Source organism: Electrophorus electricus, chromosome 22 (assembly GCF_041902795.1).
Source record: "Electrophorus electricus isolate QZ-2024a chromosome 22, ASM4190279v1, whole genome shotgun sequence".
NCBI lineage: Eukaryota > Metazoa > Chordata > Actinopteri > Gymnotiformes > Gymnotidae > Electrophorus > Electrophorus electricus.
This window is the reverse complement of record NC_137518.1, coordinates 17,862,501-17,885,000: the sequence shown is the minus strand read 5'-3', so window position 1 is coordinate 17,885,000 and position 22,500 is coordinate 17,862,501. Positions and strand designations below refer to the sequence as shown.

At 42.5% G+C, this 22,500-nt stretch overlaps 1 protein-coding gene across 10 annotated transcripts in view; it reads left to right on the top strand.

Annotated features, from left to right (window-relative positions):
* The window catches only part of LOC113583593 (plexin-A2-like), an 88,168-nt gene that overhangs the window by 19,385 nt on the left and 46,283 nt on the right, over positions 1 to 22,500 (top strand). For 9 of the 10 annotated variants that reach the window (XR_014119286.1, XR_014119287.1, XM_035520207.2 and 6 more), the window contains exons 2-4: positions 3,422 to 4,757; positions 7,382 to 7,564; positions 17,624 to 17,758. Coding sequence is in view for 8 of the 10 variants with exons in the window: in XM_035520207.2 (XP_035376100.2) it covers positions 3,567 to 4,757; positions 7,382 to 7,564; positions 17,624 to 17,758 (1,509 nt within the window). In the remaining 2 variants the exon portion in view is untranslated. Of the gene's footprint in view, positions 1 to 3,421; positions 4,758 to 7,381; positions 7,565 to 17,623; positions 17,759 to 18,478; positions 19,865 to 22,500 lie in introns of those variants that run through there. The other variant, XM_081705010.1, reaches the window with a different exon arrangement.

The window sequence follows — 22,500 nt, the reverse complement described above, 5'->3', positions numbered from 1 at the left end:
TGGTGTGACTGGTATATGAGTTGTATGGTATTGGTACAGTAGTGGTATATTGGTTGTATGGGGGTGGTATATTAGTGGTGTGACTGGTATATGAGTTGTATGGTATTGGTACAGTAGTGGTATATTGGTTGTATGGGGGTGGTATATTAGTGGTGTGACTGGTATATTAGTTGTATGGTATTGGTACAGTAGTGGTATATTGGTTGTATGGGGGTGGTATATTAGTGGTGTGGTTGTGGTACATTAGTTGTATGGTATTGTTACAGTAGTGGTATATTGGTTGTATGGGGGTGGTATATTAGTGGTGTGACTGGTATATGAGTTGTATGGTATTGGTACAGTAGTGGTATATTGGTTGTATGGGGGTGGTATATTAGTGGTGTGGTTGTGGTACATTAGTTGTATGGTATTGGTACAGTAGTGGTATATTGGTTGTATGGGGGTGGTATATTAGTGGTGTGACTGGTATATTAGTTGTATGGTATTGGTACAGTAGTGGTATATTGGTTGTATGGGGGTGGTATATTAGTGGTGTGACTGTGGTATATTAGTTGTATGGTATTGGTACAGTAGTGGTATATTGGTTGTATGGGGGTGGTAGATTAGTGGTGTGAGTGGTATATTAGTTGTATGGTATTGGTACAGTAGTGGTATATTGGTTGTATGGGGGTGGTATATTAGTGGTGTGACTGGTATATTAGTTGTATGGTATTGGTACAGTAGTGGTATATTGGTTGTATGGGGGTGGTATATTAGTGGTGTGACTGTGGTATATTAGTTGTATGGTATTGGTACAGTAGTGGTATATTGGTTGTATGGGGGTGGTAGATTAGTGGTGTGACTGGTATATTAGTTGCATGGTATTGGTACAGTAGTGGTATATTGGTTGTATGGGGGTGGTATATTAGTGGTGTGACTGTGGTATATGAGTTGTATGGTATTGGTACAGTAGTGGTATATTGGTTGTATGGGGGTGGTATATTAGTGGTGTGACTGTGGTATATTAGTTGTATGGTATTGGTACAGTAGTGGTATATTGGTTGTATGGGGGTGGTATATTAGTGGTGTGAGTGGTATATTAGTTGTATGGTATTGGTACAGTAGTGGTATATTGGTTGTATGGGGGTGGTATATTAGTGGTGTGACTGGTATATTAGTTGTATGGTATTGGTACAGTAGTGGTATATTGGTTGTATGGGGGTGGTATATTAGTGGTGTGACTGGTATATTAGTTGCATGGTATTGTTACAGTAGTGGTATATTGGTTGTATGGGGGTGGTATATTAGTGGTGTGACTGGTATATTAGTTGCATGGTATTGGTACAGTAGTGGTATATTGGTTGTATGGGGGTGGTATATTAGTGGTGTGACTGTGGTATATTAGTTGTATGGTATTGGTACAGTAGTGGTATATTGGTTGTATGGGGGTGGTATATTAATGGTGTGGTTGTGGTACATTAGTTGTATGGTATTGGTACAGTAGTGGTATATTGGTTGTATGGGGGTGGTATATTAGTGGTGTGACTGTGGTATATTAGTTGTATGGTATTGGTACAGTAGTGGTATATTGGTTGTATGGGGGTGGTATATTAGTGGTGTGACTGTGGTATATTAGTTGTATGGTATTGGTACAGTAGTGGTATATTGGTTGTATGGGGGTGGTATATTAGTGGTGTGAGTGGTATATTAGTTGTATGGTATTGGTACAGTAGTGGTATATTGGTTGTATGGGGGTGGTATATTAGTGGTGTGAGTGGTATATTAGTTGTATGGTATTGGTACAGTAGTGGTATATTGGTTGTATGGGGGTGGTATATTAGTGGTGTGACTGGTATATTAGTTGTATGGTATTGGTACAGTAGTGGTATATTGGTTGTATGGGGGTGGTATATTAGTGGTGTGGAGTAGTAGTGGTATATTAGTATGGTAGTTGTATGGTAGTGGGCAGTGGGAGTTCTACCCTGGGTCAGTAAGCTGCTTCAGAAACTTCACATGAAGATTTAGAGGATTACTAATACAAACTGTGCATGGTAACAGATGGGCAACAGTGCCTAACTGTAAACATACAGGGTCTCCAAGATTAACTGTATTGCATTATTCCCAACCTGAACCCGGAGACCCTTGCTGTAAATTAAAAATGTATCACAGCTACTCTAACAGGGGACCTCACCGTCTTTGAACAGCGTATCCAGCATGAACCTTGTGTGTGGAGAATCGATTGACTTCAGATTTGCAGTTATTAAACCATGAAAGAAATCACTTGGAAATCAGCAGGCTAATGGGGAAGACAGCGCTTTGATGTGTTGGCTCATCGCACTGAAAAGAGGGACGCGTCCGAATCCGGAGGGGAGATTTTAATCAGCGGAATGTGTATTTAACATCCGTGACAATGCCGCTTGAAACCTCACTGCCATTCTAAGTATCCTAATCGTTCTTGATTTTTAATGATGCTTCAGCCGCTAACCTCTTTCTTTCCTACAGCTTCCTACTGTGCTCTACTGTACGTCTTTTGCATAATATATCTGCGTAAAATATGCAAATGAAATTAAAGAGCAATGTGGAGAGGGTGCAGAAGCCTGACTCAGAATCTCTAATGCTTTTATGGCACCCTGAACACCCCCTGCAAAAAAAGGCTGATTAATTTGTGAATGTCACTCATAAGGGAACGAGATGAATTCTGCTCTGAGGAGTGGAGAGAGTGGTGGGGAGGGAGCGAAAGACGATGGAAGCAAAAATTGAAAGCATAATTAATAAATTTACATTCTAATTTAATGACAGCATTAATGCACAGTAAACGGGGAGCTACGTGCGTGTGTCCGTGTGTGTGTGTGTGTGTTTTGTTGTGTTTTTTTGTGTGTTTGTGTATATATGTGTAATGGGGTGTGGACCACCTCTGCAGTCACAGTCAGTTAATGAACATTCAGATCTAGAGGGTAATAAAGGCTATAGCCTACTCTCTCTCTCTCTCTCTGTATTGATTGCCAAAAGTATAAAGGTCTACACTACTTTTATTAACTGATTACATGAGTCATGTCTCCTTGATGTGTGTTATAGCCCATCACAGAGAGAGAGAGAGAGAGAAGTAAACAGAAGGGGAGACCGAGAGAGGGGAGAGAGGGGGAAGTAAAACAGATGGATTGAGATTAAGGGAGAGAGGGACATCAGGGCATTGGGCAGATGGGAACGTGATAGCAGTTCTCTGGATCTTTCTGTGTTCTGTGAGGTCCTCCCCTGTGTTCTGTTGTCAGGACTGATGTAAAGTTTCCCAGCAGACACCTTCTCTCCCACTTTAGATCGAGAGCTTTGTGCTGGAGGGACATTTTCTTTGTCTTACAAGGAGCATCTGTCTGTTTTGCACTGTTACTTCCTATCTGATTCTCTGTCTCAAAGGTTCCTCTTTTATCCCCCTCTGCTCTCTCAGGTTGGGCTCTCCAGACGACCTATTCCATTATGTGACTACTGAAGACAACTTTCAACACTAATCCAGCCACGGAGAGAACGAACGAAGAAAAAGAAAACATTGGCCCAGTTTTTCCCAAGCCATAGCAGTCTGAGCACGTTCAGTAATGGAGAGCAGCTACAGCGTCACGCTGCATGGCCGTCGTAAGACCTGCTTCCTGGTTCCACTGTGGTTGATTGCATCATCTATCTTCGTGAGTACGTCCTCTGGCCAGACGGTGAACACCTTCCAGTCGGAGAGGAAGGAGTGGAGCCTGAGTCACCTGGCCATCCACCAGTCAACCGGCGCGGTCTACGTGGGTGGCGTGAACCGTGTATATAAGCTGTCGCCAGAGCTGGTGCTGCTGGTGTCCCACAGCACAGGCCCAGAGCTGGATAACCAGGTGTGTTATCCACCGCTCAGCATCCAGCCATGCGCCGAGCCGCTCAGCCCCGCCAACAACGTCAACAAGCTACTGCTCATCGAGCATTCACAGAATCGGTTGCTGGCCTGCGGGAGCCTGTACCAGGGCGTCTGCAAGCTGCTCCGCCTCGACGACCTCTTCATCCTGGCTGAGCCGTCGCACAGGAAGGAGCACTACTTCTCCAGCGTGAACCAAACGGGTGGCATGTGCGGCGTGATCGTGGGCGCCCGCGGGCGCGATGCCACGCTCTACATCGGCACGGCCGTGGGTGGCAAGCAGGACTATTTCCCCACCATCTCCAGCCGGAAGCTCCCTCGGGATCCAGAGTCGGCGGCCATGCTGGACTACGAGCTGCACACGGACTTTGTGTCGTCTCTGGTGAAGATCCCCTCGGACACGCTGGCACTGGTGGTGCACTTCGACATCTACTACGTCTATGGCTTCTCCAGCGGCGACTTCGTATACTTCCTCACAGTGCAGCCAGAGACAGCGAACGGAGGGGTGGGAGGCAGCTCCACCGATGACCTCTTCTACACCACCCGCGTCGTGCGCCTCTGCAAGGGCGACAACAAGTTCCACTCGTACGTCTCGCTGCCGATGGGCTGTGCGCGCAAGGGCGTGGAGTACCGTCTACTCCAGGCGGCATACCTGGCCAAGGCCGGAAGCGTCCTTGCTGGGGCGCTCAACGCTAGCGAGCAGGAAGATGTGCTCTTCGCTGTCTTTTCGAAAGGACAGAAGCAGTTCCTGAGCCCCTCCGATGACTCTGCGCTTTGCCTGTTCACTATCCGAGACATAAACACCCGCATCAAAGAGAGGCTCCGGTGGTGCTACCAGGGGGAAGGAAACCTGGAACTCCACTGGCTACTGGGAAAAGATGTCCAGTGCACAAAAGCGGTAGGAACTGCTTGTAACTGTTAATTACTCTTGATAAATTTTAGTACCCATTCGTAACTGTTTATAACTGTTAATAACTTTCCAATTATAAATTATTATAACAATTATAAATGGTAAGAAAGAGGCATTATTATCCTGTCTATATATATATATATATATATATATATATATATATATATATATATATATATATATATATATATATATATATATATGTATTTCTATATGTATGTATATGTTAAAGATAAGCCCCAGTTAAAGGTTAAAAGAATTGCTGCCACAGGTTTTTCAGTGTTAACAATACTTCCCATTAAAATGTGTAAAATGTGTAAAATGTGCCTCTATGAGTAAGGTCAGAGCTGTCCAGCTGTTTCTTATTTGAGTAATCAAGCTGTTTCTTGTCCTCTTTGATGGTGATTTATTCAGCTGAACGAGCAGAGGATGAATCCATGGATCATACCTGAGAGTGCAATGTAATGTTTATCCACATCTGATTTTTATTTACTTTAGTTATTGGTGAAAAACTGCAATTAGTCATGGCAGGTTTTACACATAAAATAGTTTTAGTGGGAGAAAATGGTTTTCATTGCATTATCTTAAAAGCTCATGCTGTGATGCAGGACAGACAGCTTTCTGTTCCTACCTCGGGAGACTCTCTCTCTCTTTCATCTTTCTCTCCATCTCTCTCTTTTTACCTTTCTTCATTGTCTCTCTCCCCCTCCGATTGATAGTCAGTGAGGTTCTCTGGCTTTTTCCTCTGACAACATTCGCATAACTGCTTCGTTACTCTTTGTTGCTGTTAAGCACGCTGTTCTACATCCTGCCATTAATTTTAATGTCCACGCCAGCCCAGAGTTACTGAATCATGCTAAAGCTCCCGTCTCCGGCAGAAGCCCGTCTGCACGCAGCCATGATTTGATTTGGCGGTGCAGAGGGAGGGCTGTGCTTTGAAGGCTGTTTGCCCATTCTGTGTGCGTAGTGGGGTTCAGTGAGAAGGTAGAAAGGGAGCCTGCTCTCTGTGCTGGAGCAAACCTACCAGCTGACCTGCACATGACTGGAGCTCACAGGGGCGGGCACCTGGACACCTGGACACCTGGACACCTGGACGTATCTGCGTGCGGCAGGTGTTGGACAAGAATATCTACACTCTAACATATAACCTGTACCGATCAGAAAAGCAGATACAAGCATCGGGCACCTACTGTTGCAATGCAAGGCAGTTAGATTGCAGTGATAGCGAGGGTAGCTAGGAGGGTCATAAATGGACTGCGTAATGATTTATGAACTCTGCATCGTTCTCTGGTCTAATGGAATGACTCACCAGCTGTTGGGGCAGTGCTTCCCTGTTACTCAATTTTGTGCTAAATGCAGGAGCACCTCTGCACCTGAAGGCGTTAGTGGATGACGCAGTTTCCAGTGACGACAATGTTTACGTTCCCTCTGACAGCTCTCTAATGGAGGAACAGGCCAGGCAGCATGGAGATACCATAGCCTGGCCCTCGTTAACTATAAATCTGAGGCGCTACATCGATGTGGCTGTGGACAGCGTGTTAGAGTTAGCCACAGATTAAGAGGTTCCTAAATAATGGAGCTGGTTTATTGGCACCAATTTCCCATTTCAACATGATTCTGATAAGAATGAAATAAATAAACAGAATTATATAACTAATAACTACAATTCCAGTGTTACTTATGATCAGGATTTTCTGAATTAATACTGGTCATGGAAAACTGACTTATAACAGGGTGAATTACAGAAAATGTTAAATGTTGACAAACTGCCAAGTGATTACATTTGATTCTTTTTCATGAACAAAAACAAAAGGAGCACAAATAAAACAACACAACAATAAACACACAAGTACACTAAGAAAATGCATAGAATTCAGATTTAATGGAATTATTCAGAAAAGTGAGAGGGAGCCCTTAACACCTTCCACTACACCTTTAACACCACCCACTACGCTTTTAACACCCCTTGCTATGCCTTTAACACCGCCCATTGTATCTTTAACACCGCCCATTGTATCTTTAACACCGCCCATTGTATCTTTAACACCGCCGCCTTCTTGTTCTCCTTCAGTTTGGGAGGGAGAGAACCTCTCTTTCTCCAGTAACCCCGAACAGTTTCCCAAAAACACAAATCTAGCTGATGGGACTTGTAGTGCCTTGGTCACTTCTGTGTTAGAAATATATTCTCAGATCATTGGCATTTAGAAACAGCACAATGATCAACTCCATTTCCCACTATCCTGCTTTGCCCAGCTGCCAGCCTCTCCAGTACTACACGTATGCCCAGTGTGTGCTATGATATTCTGCTGTGGGCTTTGGAAGTAGCGACGAGACATTCCCCGCTGTGTGCAGTGATATTTCTGCCACACTCCGAGTTAAATGTCTGACTTTATACAAGGTTGCAGGTTATACAAGGTTGCAGATGCTTATGTCAGTTGCTTAGATCTCCCTTTAGGGCCCTTCTAATTAGCTCCAGAATAAAGCTCAATTATGCTGTATTATTATTATTATTATTAGTAGTAGTAGTAGCAGTAGCAGTAGTAGAAGGCATATGTTTGTCCTCTCTGGTCACTGTCTAATCTCTCTGCTATCCTCTCCCTCTCTTTCTGCAGCCAGTCCCCATAGATGACCATTTCTGTGGCCTGGACATCAACCAGCCACTTGGTGGCTCTGAGCTCGTCACGGGTCACACCATCTACACAGAGACAGCCGAACGGCTGACCGCAGTCTCCGCTTATATCTACAATGGCTACTGCGTGGCTTTCCTCGGCACCCGTTCCGGAAACATCAGGAAGGTGGGAGGAACGTAGACAAAAGTGTCATAACTGCCTTAACTTGGTTATGTTTATTTGAGTTCACACCTGGAGTTTATGGCTGTGGGGCCGTTTGAGTGTGACGTACTCTGTGAAAATGTTTCCGCGATGTCCTTGTCCAGCCCTGGAATGGTGACTAGGGGACACACTGAGCTCTGGTCTGGGAGTAGGAAACACTGTGGTAATGACGTGGTATTTTCCCCTCAGACAGGTGTTCAGGAGGTCAGAGAGAAGTGAGTGCGAGGACCTGAACCAGTAGGATCAGTACTGCCAGAAGGGCCCTAGCAGTAAAGGGACAGAGAGGGAGAGTGAGTGAGGGAGAAAGGCTTTAGGTGTTTGCTGCATAGAGCTTGCTGTTTTTAGCTTCTGCCATGATGACTAGGAAGGTCCGTGTGTATGTTACGGAGTTATTTCATCAGCTAAGAAACTAAGAAAGGCTGGCAGTAATAAGAATTAGTGTATGTTTTCTGTCTATCAGGGTGAAATCACTCAGGATAGCAGTTCTCTCCTAATGTAAAAGAAAACCAACAAAAAACTAAACAAAGTCCAAAACACGGCTCCTGTGAGAGCGAGCTGTTCAATACTGTGATCTGTTTGAATACTTGTTTCTGAGGGTGGAGGACATGATGTGGAATGGATGATTCCTGGTTATTTGCTAAATCTGCTGTGTCTGCAATACACACACACACACACACACACACACACACACACACACACACACACACACACACACACACACACACACACACACACTTAGTATAATTAATTAAATACACTGATATAATGGGGTGTGATATCTCTAGCAGAAATGGAGAGAGAGCCAGAGAGAAGGTGGAGGGAGAGTTACACTTAAAAAAAAATATTTATGAATAGTGGTGAGATGTTTCTTATAAAATAAGTGTCATATGGACACACACACACACACACACCCCTCAGTGTAACTTTATTGCTGCTGTTGACAGTTGCCCTGCTGGCTAATTTAGCCCCTCTGACTCCTTTTGTGAAAGAGGGAGAGAGAGAGAGAGAGATAGAGAGAGAGAGAGAGAGAGAGAGAGAGAGAGAGGGAGAGAGAGAGAGAGAGAGACAGAGAGAGAGAGAGAGAGAGGGAGAGAGAGAGAGGGAGAGAGATAGAGAGAGAGAGAGAGAGAGAGAGAGGGAGAGAGAGAGAGAGACAGAGAGAGAGAGAGGGAGAGAGAGAGCGAGAGAGACAGAGAGAGACAGAGAGAGAGAGAGGGAGAGAGAGAGAGAGAGAGAGAGAATAAAGAAACTTTGCTTCTTTCTTTCTCTCCCTCTCTCCACCCCGCTATCTCTGTCTCTCTTTAGCGAAATGACGGCTTCTGAGGGCTCACACCCTCTGCCCTGGCTAACACAAGCATAAATGTATCGCTGGTGTGGAACACTGGGATGTGTTCGGAACGCAGATTCTTTTAAGTAATTCATTTAAAACAGCAAATAAAAGCAACAGCAACAAACAACAGTCCAGGCTGTTTTTCCCAACCTAGTCTGAACTGAATGTTTAAGTGATTCGTAATTAAGGTTCCTTTTGGGTGCCTACTGTGTCGTTTGATTCATCTCCTTCGCTAAGTCTTCTCTGTGTGCAGTGCTCCTCTTTTTTCTACTTTGCTATGGTGCAGTTCTTTTCCCTAAGCGTTCCTCTGCCATTTAATCTGTACTGCTTTTCCTGAACATTCCGAGTGTGGAATGCTGTGTGTTTGGTAAATGGAATGCAAAGGGATGGACAGAGTGAAGATGAGATGCCACGAGTCTTTGATTAATCCAAAAAACCTCAGTGTCATATATTTGTGTGTGTGTGTGTGTGTGTGTGTGAGCGAGCGAGCGAGCACGAGTGCTTAGCTTAACAGACCACAAAAAGCAAAACACGACCATGAAATCCATTAGCGGATCACTCAGGATAGACTACACACATGGGTCAGAGGTCACCTTCCAAGCAACCGTCCATATTTGTCCATATTTGTAGCAGGCCAGATACACCAAGGAGAATAGCAGGGCCAGAGAACCAGTGACGCAAGAACATTCCCATCATTGCATGCACACATCAGTATTCATGAATTCGTTGCTGATTGGTCTCTGACTTTTTTAAAAAGCCTTGTAGGGCACTTTAACTTGAACACGTTCATTGTGAATTCAAAAACTCAACCTCAGAATGTTTGATTGGTTAAAAATTTGGTTTATGTTGCATCACCTCTATCCATCAGTACCAGCATATACTGTGCTCTCCTCTGGAGGGGTGATTTATAGTCAGGGTTACAGTGCCACAAAAGCATCCGGAAGACCTCTGCCTCATACAAATTCTGCATATATGTGTGTGTTTGTATGTGTGTGTGTATGTGTGCATGCGCGCTGGCTGTCTCGGCTGTCTCTTGGCCAAGCCAGCCAGCCTGATGATTGCATGTTTCTGCAGTAATAGCTATGCTCGTGTAGTGGACACTTCTTACCCCTCTTCTAACTTCCTGTAGGTGAATTGGAATATAAATCTGCCTTACCTATGCCAAATGTTTGTCATCGTTTTTTCTTTTCATTAATCTTCTAGGGTTTTATATCTTTTATTTTTTGCTTTCATATTTCCATCCTTCCTGTCCGCTGCTGTTCAACTCTCAGCTGGTTATATCCTGTATATAACAGTCCAAAGTTAGTCCACACCAGCTTGGCATTCAGATTATTAATGTGCCTTAGAGGAAATCTCTAAACATGCATAGAATTGTATCTGTGTGAGAATGTGATCGTTATTTTTATACAAAAAATGGTGCCCATTTTGGTGCTCTTTTCACCAAGACTAAACTCTGTTCTGTCTGTTTGTTCAAGTCAGTTGGTAATTGGCATGCACCACACACAGCTGTGCCTAACATGCTGGTGTCATGATGGGAACCTGTTAGAAACCTGGGTAGGCAGTTCTAATGAACTCAGGTTAATCTTGATTTATACGCAAGCAAAGCTGCCCTTTTCACATCCCTGAAGTGAAGATTTGCTAAACCCGCACTGACTGTTTGTAATGAATGGAAAATGGTCATGATCGTCAGAATGCAGCAGGTCCAGATATAATCATCTACCTTCTTAAAGAAACCTGAGAAAAAACAGGAGCAGCTTGGGTGCCTGGAGGCTGGTAAACAAGCAACACACTTCAGTGCGTTGGCACGCAAGACTGAGACGGTAGTTTATAATCGTCCGTGTGTTTTCACATTTACACTGATGGTCATGAAAAAACAGTAAAGGCAACACACACACACACACACGTACTTACACTTTTCTGCCGTTCCTTGGTTAGTTAGAAATAGTTAGTGCTATGGTGTTGCTGTTGCTCATGGGTCACAGCCCTGTAGGTACGTTGCTAACTTTGCATGTGCTTCAGTAGTCTGGTCTGGTGGAAATACACACAAAAGTGCATGCACACACACACTAGCAAAAACACCCCAAAAAAGCAACACAGTAGCTCTGTGCACATCATGTTTTCCACTAGTGCTGAAGTCTTTTGAGAGAAGCATTTGCTGTTGACTCAGTTCATTAAGGGCCTTCAGGGGGGAAAACAGGACTGTTTTTATTTTTCTTTACTGGAGACAATCTTACAGGGGAAAATGTTGTTTTTCTCCATGGCTCATAGATCGTTACTAGCACACTGTTTATGTCTAAAGAGAAAAGTTGCTTTTATTCACAATTACCAACTTGTACAATCTGCTATCACTGATAAGCCACAAACAGCATTAACAAACTCACAAACTCCACACTGCATTTAGTGAGCCCTTAAAACACGAAGCCGAGACCGGCGTCTGCCTCTCCTCTGTCTGCCTGTACTCCATCTTCCAACGGCCCTTGGGAGTGCGCAGGAATGATGAGGAGAGAGGGAAAATGGAGAATACAGAGGACGAGAGGAGATTGAGAGGGAGGAAGAAAGCATGACCAGAGGCAGAGTGGAGCTGTTAAGAGTGAAGGGCACAAACAGCTAGAGCTAAGGCTCACTTCTGATAATGTAACAGTGTCAACAACAACAACAGGAAGATTACTGCAGGCTTGTCTCGCTGAGCAGGATTTAATACATAGCTGGCTAACTTCAGATACAGTTTGATCCATCTCTGGATTTTCTGTCTCACAATGCTGTATCACTTTTTATTGGGATGCATCACCATGGCAACTTATGCTGCTCCGAGGCAGGTTAAATTCCATGTTACAGATTGTAAACGGCTCTTGGCGCAATCAGCTGTCAGAAAAATGTCATTTAAGAGATCGCCAAATCCTCTGGCTTTCCCTGAGGCTATCTGATATCAGGAATGTTGATTTTTTTTTCTCTAGTGTGAATATTCTATTGTTGTTCAAACTTGCAGCTCATACTGCAAGTGGCACTCACTGAAACCAGTACTATTGGCTAGCTGCACGTATTGCTTGCCAATGGTTTTCCTTTAAACTGCAACTTATTTGCATGTTGTTGGTGATAATGAGATTCTAAGAATGTGATGTTTCTTGTGAAATATCAACTATATCATGTTTCCTGGCCACATGCCTAATGTAGCCTAATCTAAAAGAGGACATTTTTACGATAGTGGGTAGGCTATATCCACAGATTGTAGCTATCAGGAAAGAATTATTACTAGATACCAGTTACCACTATTACCAGTTATGTATGAGAAGCTGTGATATTGTCTTGGCCTGGGATTATCGAGCCAGATTGGTGCAGTAGATTACATTCAGATTGTAATCAACGCAGCCCTGGGGAAACAGAAAGTCGATTACACCAGTCAACAACGATTTTGCTTCCTGCAAAAAATTATACCTGTTTATGATGTATTTCTTCTTGCTAGATCCACATATGTTTTCAGAATTTCTGTATCACCCATAGGTTTTTTGTATATTCGTTTTTCCTATGTGGGTATTTTGTATGTTATTATGTATAGTAAGTAAAACTGGTACCAAGGAAAGTGGATCCCCTCTATGTTGGCAGAAAACTGCTGGACACAGAAGAGGGTTTTTGAGGTCACATACAGGCAGAAATTATACATTATACATTTGATCAATTTTAGCATTCAGTTTATATATATTTTAAGTGTAATAACAGCCCTATTTATGAATAAATGGTATATAATTAATGTGAAATGTAATTTCCATAGAACTGATGTGTGATATAAAAATTCTAATAACAGATTTGGATTTGGCATAAAAGTACTATAAAGTCCACCGTTTTTAGTTTGTGTTTCAGAAGAAAAATTCATTGTTCCGTGAGTAGATGTCCTGCTCTAAACCTGAGTCGAATGTGGTTCATGAGAGAGCTGAGAAGTGTGATTGATACAGACTCAGGTCCCGTCTGGGGAACTCTGAGACGTGACGGAGAGCACTAACAAAACCCACTAGCTCATTATGGCCCAGCACAGTCAGCAGGGGTCCCAGAACTATTGTTCTCTTGCTTCTCAAAGTCAATTAGGAGAAGCTCTGCTCAGCTGAAAGAGTGTGTTACTTCTTGTTTTTTGGGCCATGATTGTAAAGAGTTGCGCAGATAGACAATCTCTCTCTCTATCTCTTGCACGCACGCATGCATGCACACACACACACACCTACACCTACCTACACAAAAGCACTGACCCTCTGCAGACAACTATATTTGTTTCCAAGAAAACTAGAAAGTTATCCCTCCTGTCCCTATGTTATGAGTGACACTGTAATACCCTGCTTAACCTCTCTGTGACTCACAACCTTGAGATTACTGCATCATCTCTAACTGGATTCCCTTCTCGTGGTCGTTGGCCACAGTGACGGAACACTGCATGATCCAGAGATTTGCTCTGTATGACATTTCCCAGGTTGTTTGTAATACTTCCACCGGAATCTATGCTTCCTATTTTTATTTTAAACTATAATAATGCCAGTTTGCATGGGAAAGAGAACACTGTCACTCACAGGAAGCAGGAAGCAGCAGGAACTATTATAACTCTGACTTGCACCATCCGGATTGTATCAGAGTCGCATGCGTAGATTGCATATCAGAGAATGGAGGCCCAAACTGCACAATAGACGTATGATGCCAAGTCTGGCTGCATTTCCCTTCACCCAGTCAAAGTGGTTTCACTCTCATATGACTCTTTCTGGCCTCTGGTGAATCCGCCATGTTGGACTAAACGTGAGTCTCTAATTTGCCCTTTGTTGTGATACTACTATGAACAGTATGAATCCACAGTTTTCTCTCATCAGTGATTCTGCTGGGAGACAATCTCAACTCAAACTTGACCTCAAACTCAAAAAAGGTCATGCTATACTTAGCTGTCTCCCACATGTTTATTGTGTGACCCTGCCATTGTAATACTGCTGGGTTACAATAAGGAACCCTCATTCAGAAGCCACACAGCACTGTGGGTAATCTGAAACAGTTTGTGGTACGTTTCTTTTTTTCCCCCCAAGTGCCGTTTTCTATTTTTGAGGTAACGAGTGTGGGAATGGGTGGAGTGGAAGAAGATACACCATGAGAAACATGAGTAAGCTATGAAGTGTGAGGAGGAGGATCACTGGTGTGTGAGATGGGCTTCTAGCTGGGGTCTGTGAAACCCCAAGCCACCCTGGTCGACTGCCAGGAGAAGATTTTGTTCCTTTTTTATGAGCAGAATTCATTCTTTGTGTCTAATTTTACAGCTTCATCCCAAAACTCCAACAGGTTCACCCAGTGATGAAGCGTGTGTCCATTCTGTGTATATCGAGATGAAAATAAAATGATGCATTTTATAAGACTTTTTAGGAAAGAAGATAAAGTGGTCCAGATTCCTAAAATTTGACAGTAACTACACTATGCCACTCAAAATGTGTGACATGGTATTTAATTCCTAATCATGAAGTTACCATGGCAATATTTTGTGTACCAGTGTCAATTAACCGCTGTGGTAAATTAATCTGTGGCTGTGATGAAAACCAATCAAAACCGACATGTAAGTGAGGTCATGCATATTAAAGACCCATGCCAAGAGACAGAGGACCCATTAACCCCATTAATGAGACCAGTGATGCGCTTAAATCTACCAAAAATGCACCGGATTTGTAAACTTTAACTAAGACGAGGACTGCATAGTTGCACTGAGCTGATGAATACTTTTTCTAAATCATGGCAGAACTGCAAAATCGTATCCCTCCTCAGTCTATATCTGTTTATAGTGTCTTCCTCTGTAACACCTAAATTTGCACTTCTTGTGGTGAAAGTTCATCATATTTAGAGATTGTGCCCAAAAAGTCAGCTTCCTCCTCATGCACTCTGACCAGTTTCAAAGTTTGCCATCATACTCACCCCCAAACAGGCCAAAAATGGGCTCTCTCTCGCTCTCTCTCTCTCTCTCTCTCTCTCTCTCTCTCTCTCTCTCTCTCTGAAATTCTGTGACATTATTTCACACAGTGACTACGGACTTATACGCTCGGATCAGTTCTCACACAATAGCAGGAAGTGCCCTTGGGTTGTGCAGTCTCAGGACTGGAAAACCGCTATTTCACCACCAATGGCCTTAACGATCAGAGGAAACACATACCATAATCAAAACAAAGAATAAGCAAATCTTTCTCCTGCTCTGTGTCTCTTACACACCTTTTCATTTCTATCTCTGTACTTTCCCTCACTGTAATCCAGAATGCTTACACCAGGTGTCTTTGGTCCTGCTCTAATATAACAGATTAAGGTAGGGATTAGAACTAGGTATCATACTTGCCCTAATTCAACAGTACTTTTATTAATTCTCTGGAGAGATAAAGAGTGTGTGTGTGTGTGTGTGTGTGTGTGTGTGTGTGTGTGTGTGTGTGTATGTGTGTGTGTGTGTGTGTGTGTGTGTGTGTGTAAATTCTTGCAGGGTCAGTAGAAAGACAGGGTAGAAAAGGGCAGATAAAACTGATATTGAGCATAAGTTGACCAGACCGGAAAAGCTAACAGGATTACCACAGCTCTGAGATAGTGAATGTGTGTAATGTGAGAAGGATTCAGAGTGCGCAGTAAAACAGTACATCACAGTTTATCACAGTTCATCACAGTTTATCACGGTACATCACAGTTTATCACAGTACATCACAGTTTATCACGGTACATCACAGTTTATCACAGTACATCACAGTACATCACAGTACATCACAGTTTATCACAGTACATCACAGTTTATCACAGTTTATCACAGTTTATCACAGTACATCACAGTTTATCACAGTTTATCACAGTACATCACAGTTTATCACGGTACATCACAGTTTATCACAGTTTATCACAGTACATCACAGTTTATCACAGTACATCACAGTACATCACAGTTTATCACAGTTTATCACAGTTTGTCACAGTACATCACAGTACATCACAGTTTATCACAGTACATCAGTTTATCACAGTACATCACAGTTTATCACAGTTTATCACAGTACATCAGTTTATCACAGTACATCACAGTTTATCACAGTTTATCACAGTACATCACAGTACATCACAGTACATCACAGTTTATCACAGTACATCACAGTACATCGCAGTACATCACAGTTTATCACAGTACATCACAGTACATCACAGTACATCACAGTTTATCACAGTACATCACAGTACATCACAGTACATCACAGTTTATCACAGTACATCAGTTTATCACAGTTTATCACAGTTTATCACAGTACATCACAGTTTATCCCACTGTGTGTGCGTATCTTAACATTTCAGAGGCCAACCGATCTTTGTGCATACAGACTTTGTGCATAACCCACTGTGTAGTATAACCCACCCCAACAAACAGACTCACATTGTCTAAAGAGTAGGGTTCATAAGAACTGTGACTGAGAGCTCTAGGAGACAACATGCTCACACATGCTCACAAAACTGTGTCCTGGTTTGTTTGTTTTTCCTTTTAAAACTTTTCTTACCTTTTGCAAAGTGTGCAGTGAACTTTTATTCCAACCAGCGTTAGTAGTGTAGGCACTGGCTTCCAGATCTAGATCTGGAATCTTCTAGATCTGTTTCTTGTGTTAGCTAGCAACCAGGGATGCAGAGAGCTAGAAGGACATCCTCCAATCCCTACCCTCCTTATTATTCCCAGAATAGCCCTTATGCTTGAAGACGGGTTTTTGGTGATGGGGGTGTTTTCGAGGGTCTACATCTGTCTGTGTGTATGGGGTGGGGGCGGGAGGGCTTTAAAGGACTAAGAGTGTTGGGAGTCATTATATAGGAGATTCTGCCTGACATTCACTGCAGGAGTTCCTCTTGATTTTGAAGCAGCTTATTAACAGTCTGCCCCACACCCAAACCAACAAGCTTTCACATTTGTGAATGTTGTTCTGAAATTCCCTCAAAGCAATGTAAGGTTATGGTTGTCATTTAGACAGCAGTTTCACTGTAATATTCAGCCATTTGACAGGAACCGCAGTGCTTTTGGAGAAACTGTTTTTATAAAATCTCCAAAACTCTACCACAGAAGCTTCCTAAATACTAACACATCTTAACTTTCAGACAATACCAGGCCCTCTTCCAATTTCACAGTAGCTGCTGTATAGAGACTAAAGATGAAAGAGATTGAACAGGAATGAGGGAAAGGATATTGCGTATGCGTGCGTATGTGCTTGTAAGGGATGTGCGTTTCCATGGGGGAGAGGTTTTGAGGGTTAAATGCCCTTTTGGGAAAAAAGTCCTTTCTTTTTGCTTCATGATGTGTTCCAGGTTTGTTGGTCACATTCCTGGCAGCGACGAATCATTTACGACATTTAGCTGACTCTTTTTTATCCAAAGTGATTACAATTATGACAATGAGTACAAATCATGATTTACTGAGCTAAGTTTTGGTTCACTGAAAATATATGTTTTTGGTTTTAATCTGCTTCAGAGCAAGAACAGCGTTAGTCTGCACTGCAGAACCAGCTCGGCCCAGCCCAGTCCAGCTCTGTGGCTGGTTCTGGCTTCTGTTTTCTGTTCTTTTTACATTTCTGTCAAGTATTCTCATAAAGTGAAGTTGTTTCATCTTTTTGTTTTTCTGTGTCTCCGCCTGCCTCACTGTTTCTGTCTGGTTCTCCCTTTCTCCTCTCTTTCTCTTTCTCCCCCTCTCTCAGGTGCGCGTGGATGGTCCGGGTAGGAGTGGGGTTCTCTATGAGACTGTGCGAGTGATGAAGGATGGAAGCTCTATTCTCCCAGATATGGGCTTCTCCCTCGACCACCGCTACCTCTACACCATGAGCGAGAGACAGGTGTGTGGGTGTATGTGACATAACATTTCTGGGTTGGTGCATGTTCTGTGTGTGTGTGTGTGTGAGTGTGTCTATATGTGAGCACATACACCTGTATTGCCTTCTATGCTATGATATACGACATTATGCATATAACTTTGAAACCAGAACACACCCATACAAATGAGGGAGGTGTGAGTGAGTGTGTATGCGTGCATGTGTGTAGGCTTGCTCCAGTTATTCACTGATGCGTGTATATTGCTCATGTACTCCCTGTCGAGGAAGTTTGTGTGGCGATGTGTGCGTCTCTGCATGTGAGTGTCCCCAGTAGGATGAACCAGCCCCAGCCCTGTTCTGGTTCTGCAGCTGGAACTGGACTTTGGTGGACAGTTCTAGCCACTGTGCTGATGGATCTGAGTGTGTGTGTGTGTGTGTGTATGTGTGTGTGTGAGTGTGAGTGTGAGTGTGAGTGTGTGTGAGTGTGAGTGTGTGTGTGTGTGTGTGTGTGTGTGTGTGTGTCTGTGAGAGGGATTCTGCTTTGAACTTTAATCCCATTACTCTATAGAACATAACTGTGGCAAAAATAATCACTTGATGGAAGTAGAGAATGTTTACTAATGTAACTTCACACACACACACACACACCGCAACCAACATGACGTTGCACACACTGTTGAAAGGACAACTGTGCTTTGGTTTAATTCCCACTATCCTCTGCTCTCTTCATTGTCTGTATCACAGCTGTATCACATGCCAGGACAAAACGTTTAGTCCCAAATGACTTCCCACTCAGTCCAGAAACTGCAGGCAGATAAACAGAACAAAACAGGAGCACTGGGAGATGTCTGAACTTATACAATTCTTTCATCGGTGTCTTTGAAAACAAAGCAGACAGGCCCATCATATATTGTTGGGACTCTCTGAGAAACATTCTCTGTTGAATAAGAGTGGAGCTACAAGGAGAAGTGGAATATGGATGATGCAGATCTGCTCAGCTATGATGATGATTCCCTGCTCGGTCACTTCAAGAGCTCAGTTTGTTTCTTCTCCCCTCTCCAGGTCTTTATCTGTCTGTCTCTCCTTCTCTCTGTGTGTCTCTCCTTCTCTCTGTGTGTCTCTCCTTCTCTCTGTGGGTCTTCCTCTCTCTGGGACACTCTCTGTGTGTCTCTCCTTCTCTCTGTGTGTCTCTCCTTGTCTCTGTGGGTCTCTCCTTCTCTCTGTGGGTCTCTCCTTCTCTCTGTGGGTCTTCTTCTCTCTGGGACACTCTCTGTGTGTCTCTCCTTCTCTCTGTGTGTCTCTCCTTCTCTCTGTGGGTCTCCAGGTCTTCCTTGTTCTGTCCGTACTTCTCTTTGTGGGTCTCTCCTTTTCTTTGTCTCTCCCTCTGTCTGTCTGACTGCCCTTCTCTCTTCAGGTTTTCTTGTCTCTCTCTTTTCCTCTCTCTGTCTGTCTACCTTGTTTGTGTGCTGCATTTTTTTGCGGGTTGTAGATATGCACTGGCAGAGGTGTGGGTGGGTGTGGAGGATGAGACAATCTGCTTTCATTTGGTGTGTGAGGCTCCTGGAAGGGCAGTTTTCTGTGAACAACAGACAGATAATGGAATGAAGAGAGAGAGAGAGAGTGAGGGAGAAGCAGGGCAAGAGAGAGGGGGATGAGGTGAAAGAGAGAGAGAGGGCTAGAGGGATGGAGAGACATATTGAGTTGTGATGGAGAATAATAATGAGCCCACTGAATAGAGTAGAGGAGAGATGTGTGTATTTTTGTGTGTGTGTGTGCGCGCGCGTGTGTGTGCGCACATGTGTGTTTATTTGTGTGTGTGTGTGTCCAATATTAAATCAGATTGTAATGACTTTATGTATGACAGTAAACGATTTAGAGATTTAGTTTATAAAACAGCTAAACATTTGAACATCACATTTTTCTGTGGCTAAACATATGAAGGATATATTTAAAAACTATTTGAGTTCCAACACAGTAAGGATGTTGTGTGTGTATGTGTGTGTGTGTTTGAAATGGTAGCATCTGTTTGTTATTCCCAGAGAGATCTGTTCAGGCTTTCAGAATGCAGAGAACAATGGAGCTCCACATCCAGACAGCATACTCAATCACACACCATTCAAACACTTTTGTGCCAATGAACAATTAGCCCCCTCATGCCCATGTCAAAGCTGTATATATATATATACACATGGGCATGAGGGGGCTAATGTCAAAGCTATATATATATATATACACATGGGCATGAGGGGGCTAATGTCAAAGCTATATATATATATATACATATACATGGGCATGAGGGGGCTAATGTCAAAGCTATATATATATATATACACATGGGCATGAGGGGGCTAATGTCAAAGCTATATATATATATATACACATGGGCATGAGGGGGCTAATGTCAAAGCTATATATATATATATACATATACATGGGCATGAGGGGGCTAATGTCAAAGCTATATATATATATACATATACATGGGCATGAGGGGGCTAATGTCAAAGCTATATATATATATACATGGGCATGAGGGGGCTAATGTCAAAGCTATATATATATATATACATATACATGGGCATGAGGGGGCTAATGTCAAAGCTATATATATATATATATATATACACATGGGCATGAGGGGGCTAATGTCAAAGCTATATATATATATATATATACACATGGGCATGAGGGGGCTAATGTCAAAGCTATATATATATATATATACACATGGGCATGAGGGGGCTAATGTCAAAGCTATATATATATATATATATACACATGGGCATGAGGGGGCTAATGTCAAAGCTATATATATATATATACACATGGGCATGAGGGGGCTAATGTCAAAGCTATATATATATATATATATACACATGGGCATGAGGGGGCTAATGTCAAAGCTATATATATATATATATACACATGGGCATGAGGGGGCTAATGTCAAAGCTATATATATATATATATACACATGGGCATGAGGGGGCTAATGTCAAAGCTATATATATATATATATATACACATGGGCATGAGGGGGCTAATGTCAAAGCTATATATATATATATATATATACATGGGCATGAGGGGGCTAATGTCAAAGCTATATATATATACACATGGGCATGAGGGGGCTAATGTCAAAGCTATATATATATATATACACATGGGCATGAGGGGGCTAATGTCAAAGCTATATATATATATATATACATGGGCATGAGGGGGCTAATGTCAAAGCTATATATATATACATATACATGGGCATGAGGGGGCTAATGTCAAAGCTATATATATATACATATACATGGGCATGAGGGGGCTAATGTCAAAGCTATATATATATATATATATACATGGGCATGAGGGGGCTAATGTCAAAGCTATATATATATATATATACACATGGGCATGAGGGGGCTAATGTCAAAGCTATATATATATATATATACACATGGGCATGAGGGGGCTAATGTCAAAGCTATATATATATATACATATACATGGGCATGAGGGGGCTAATGTCAAAGCTATATATATATATATATACACATGGGCATGAGGGGGCTAATGTCAAAGCTATATATATATATATATATATACATGGGCATGAGGGGGCTAATTGTTAATTGGCACAAAAGTGATTGAATATATATATATATATATAAAATCTCATAATTTAAAAATATTTCCAGTCATTTGTTCACAAAAGGTTATCACAGCAGCATCACCTTCTTTGATCAGTTCTTGTGCAGTTTCTTTCTAAATAAAATAAATAAATCAATAATAGCCAGTTCCCAGTGTTCAAGAGTGAAAAACCGAGTGTATGACAAGACACTAATATGATCTTGAATATTGTCTTGAGTATGACAGTATTGAACACTGAACACAGCTTGGTAACTATAAACAGCCACCAGCAACTTAACTACCTTGCTAGCGAACTCTAGTTTCACAGAGTTTCACGGAGCTTCGCCAAAAGGATTTGTAAACCTCTCATCCTTCTTCTATGGTTTAACAACTTTTATCACATGTTCTCTTAGTGTGGGGTAGTTTTCAGGTGAGATTAGCAGCACTGTATGGAGATGTGCATCTCACCACACCACCCAAACCAACAACAGCAAACTCCGAGCTTGTGCGTGTGAAGATCATTTGTGAAGGATTCACACTCTCAGTCAACTGCTGGCATACGTGTGTGTATGCGTCCTCTTGTGCATCCCCTACACATCACCCCCGACCGGAGTGTACCTGTGCATAAATATGATTTTTTATATATATAATTATTTATTTTTTTGCTGCACCTGTTACTTTGCACATACATGCACATGCACACACACACACACACACACACACACACACACGTAAACACACACTCATACACACCCACGTGCACAGAGGATCATACATGCACAGACATACAAACACACGCAGAGGCACGTACATGCATAGACGCACAAATACACCAACAATTGTAGACACACACATACAGAGCACATATCCTGGCAGATGTTCAGTTATGTGACAAGTTTACAAAATCTCTGCAGTGTAATCTCAAAAGCTGACAGTCGCAAAATAGATCAGATTATTTTTGGATATTTCACTGTGCTTTTATATTGCCTCTCAAAATTCATGGTTTATTGGTCTGGAGCTACAACTGAGGCTCATACCTATTTTTCTATTCTGGGGGCACAGAATACATAGCGATACAGAAGTTATGACATTATCATACAGCACAGCAGATGATATGCTAAAAAGCTCTGACAAATACA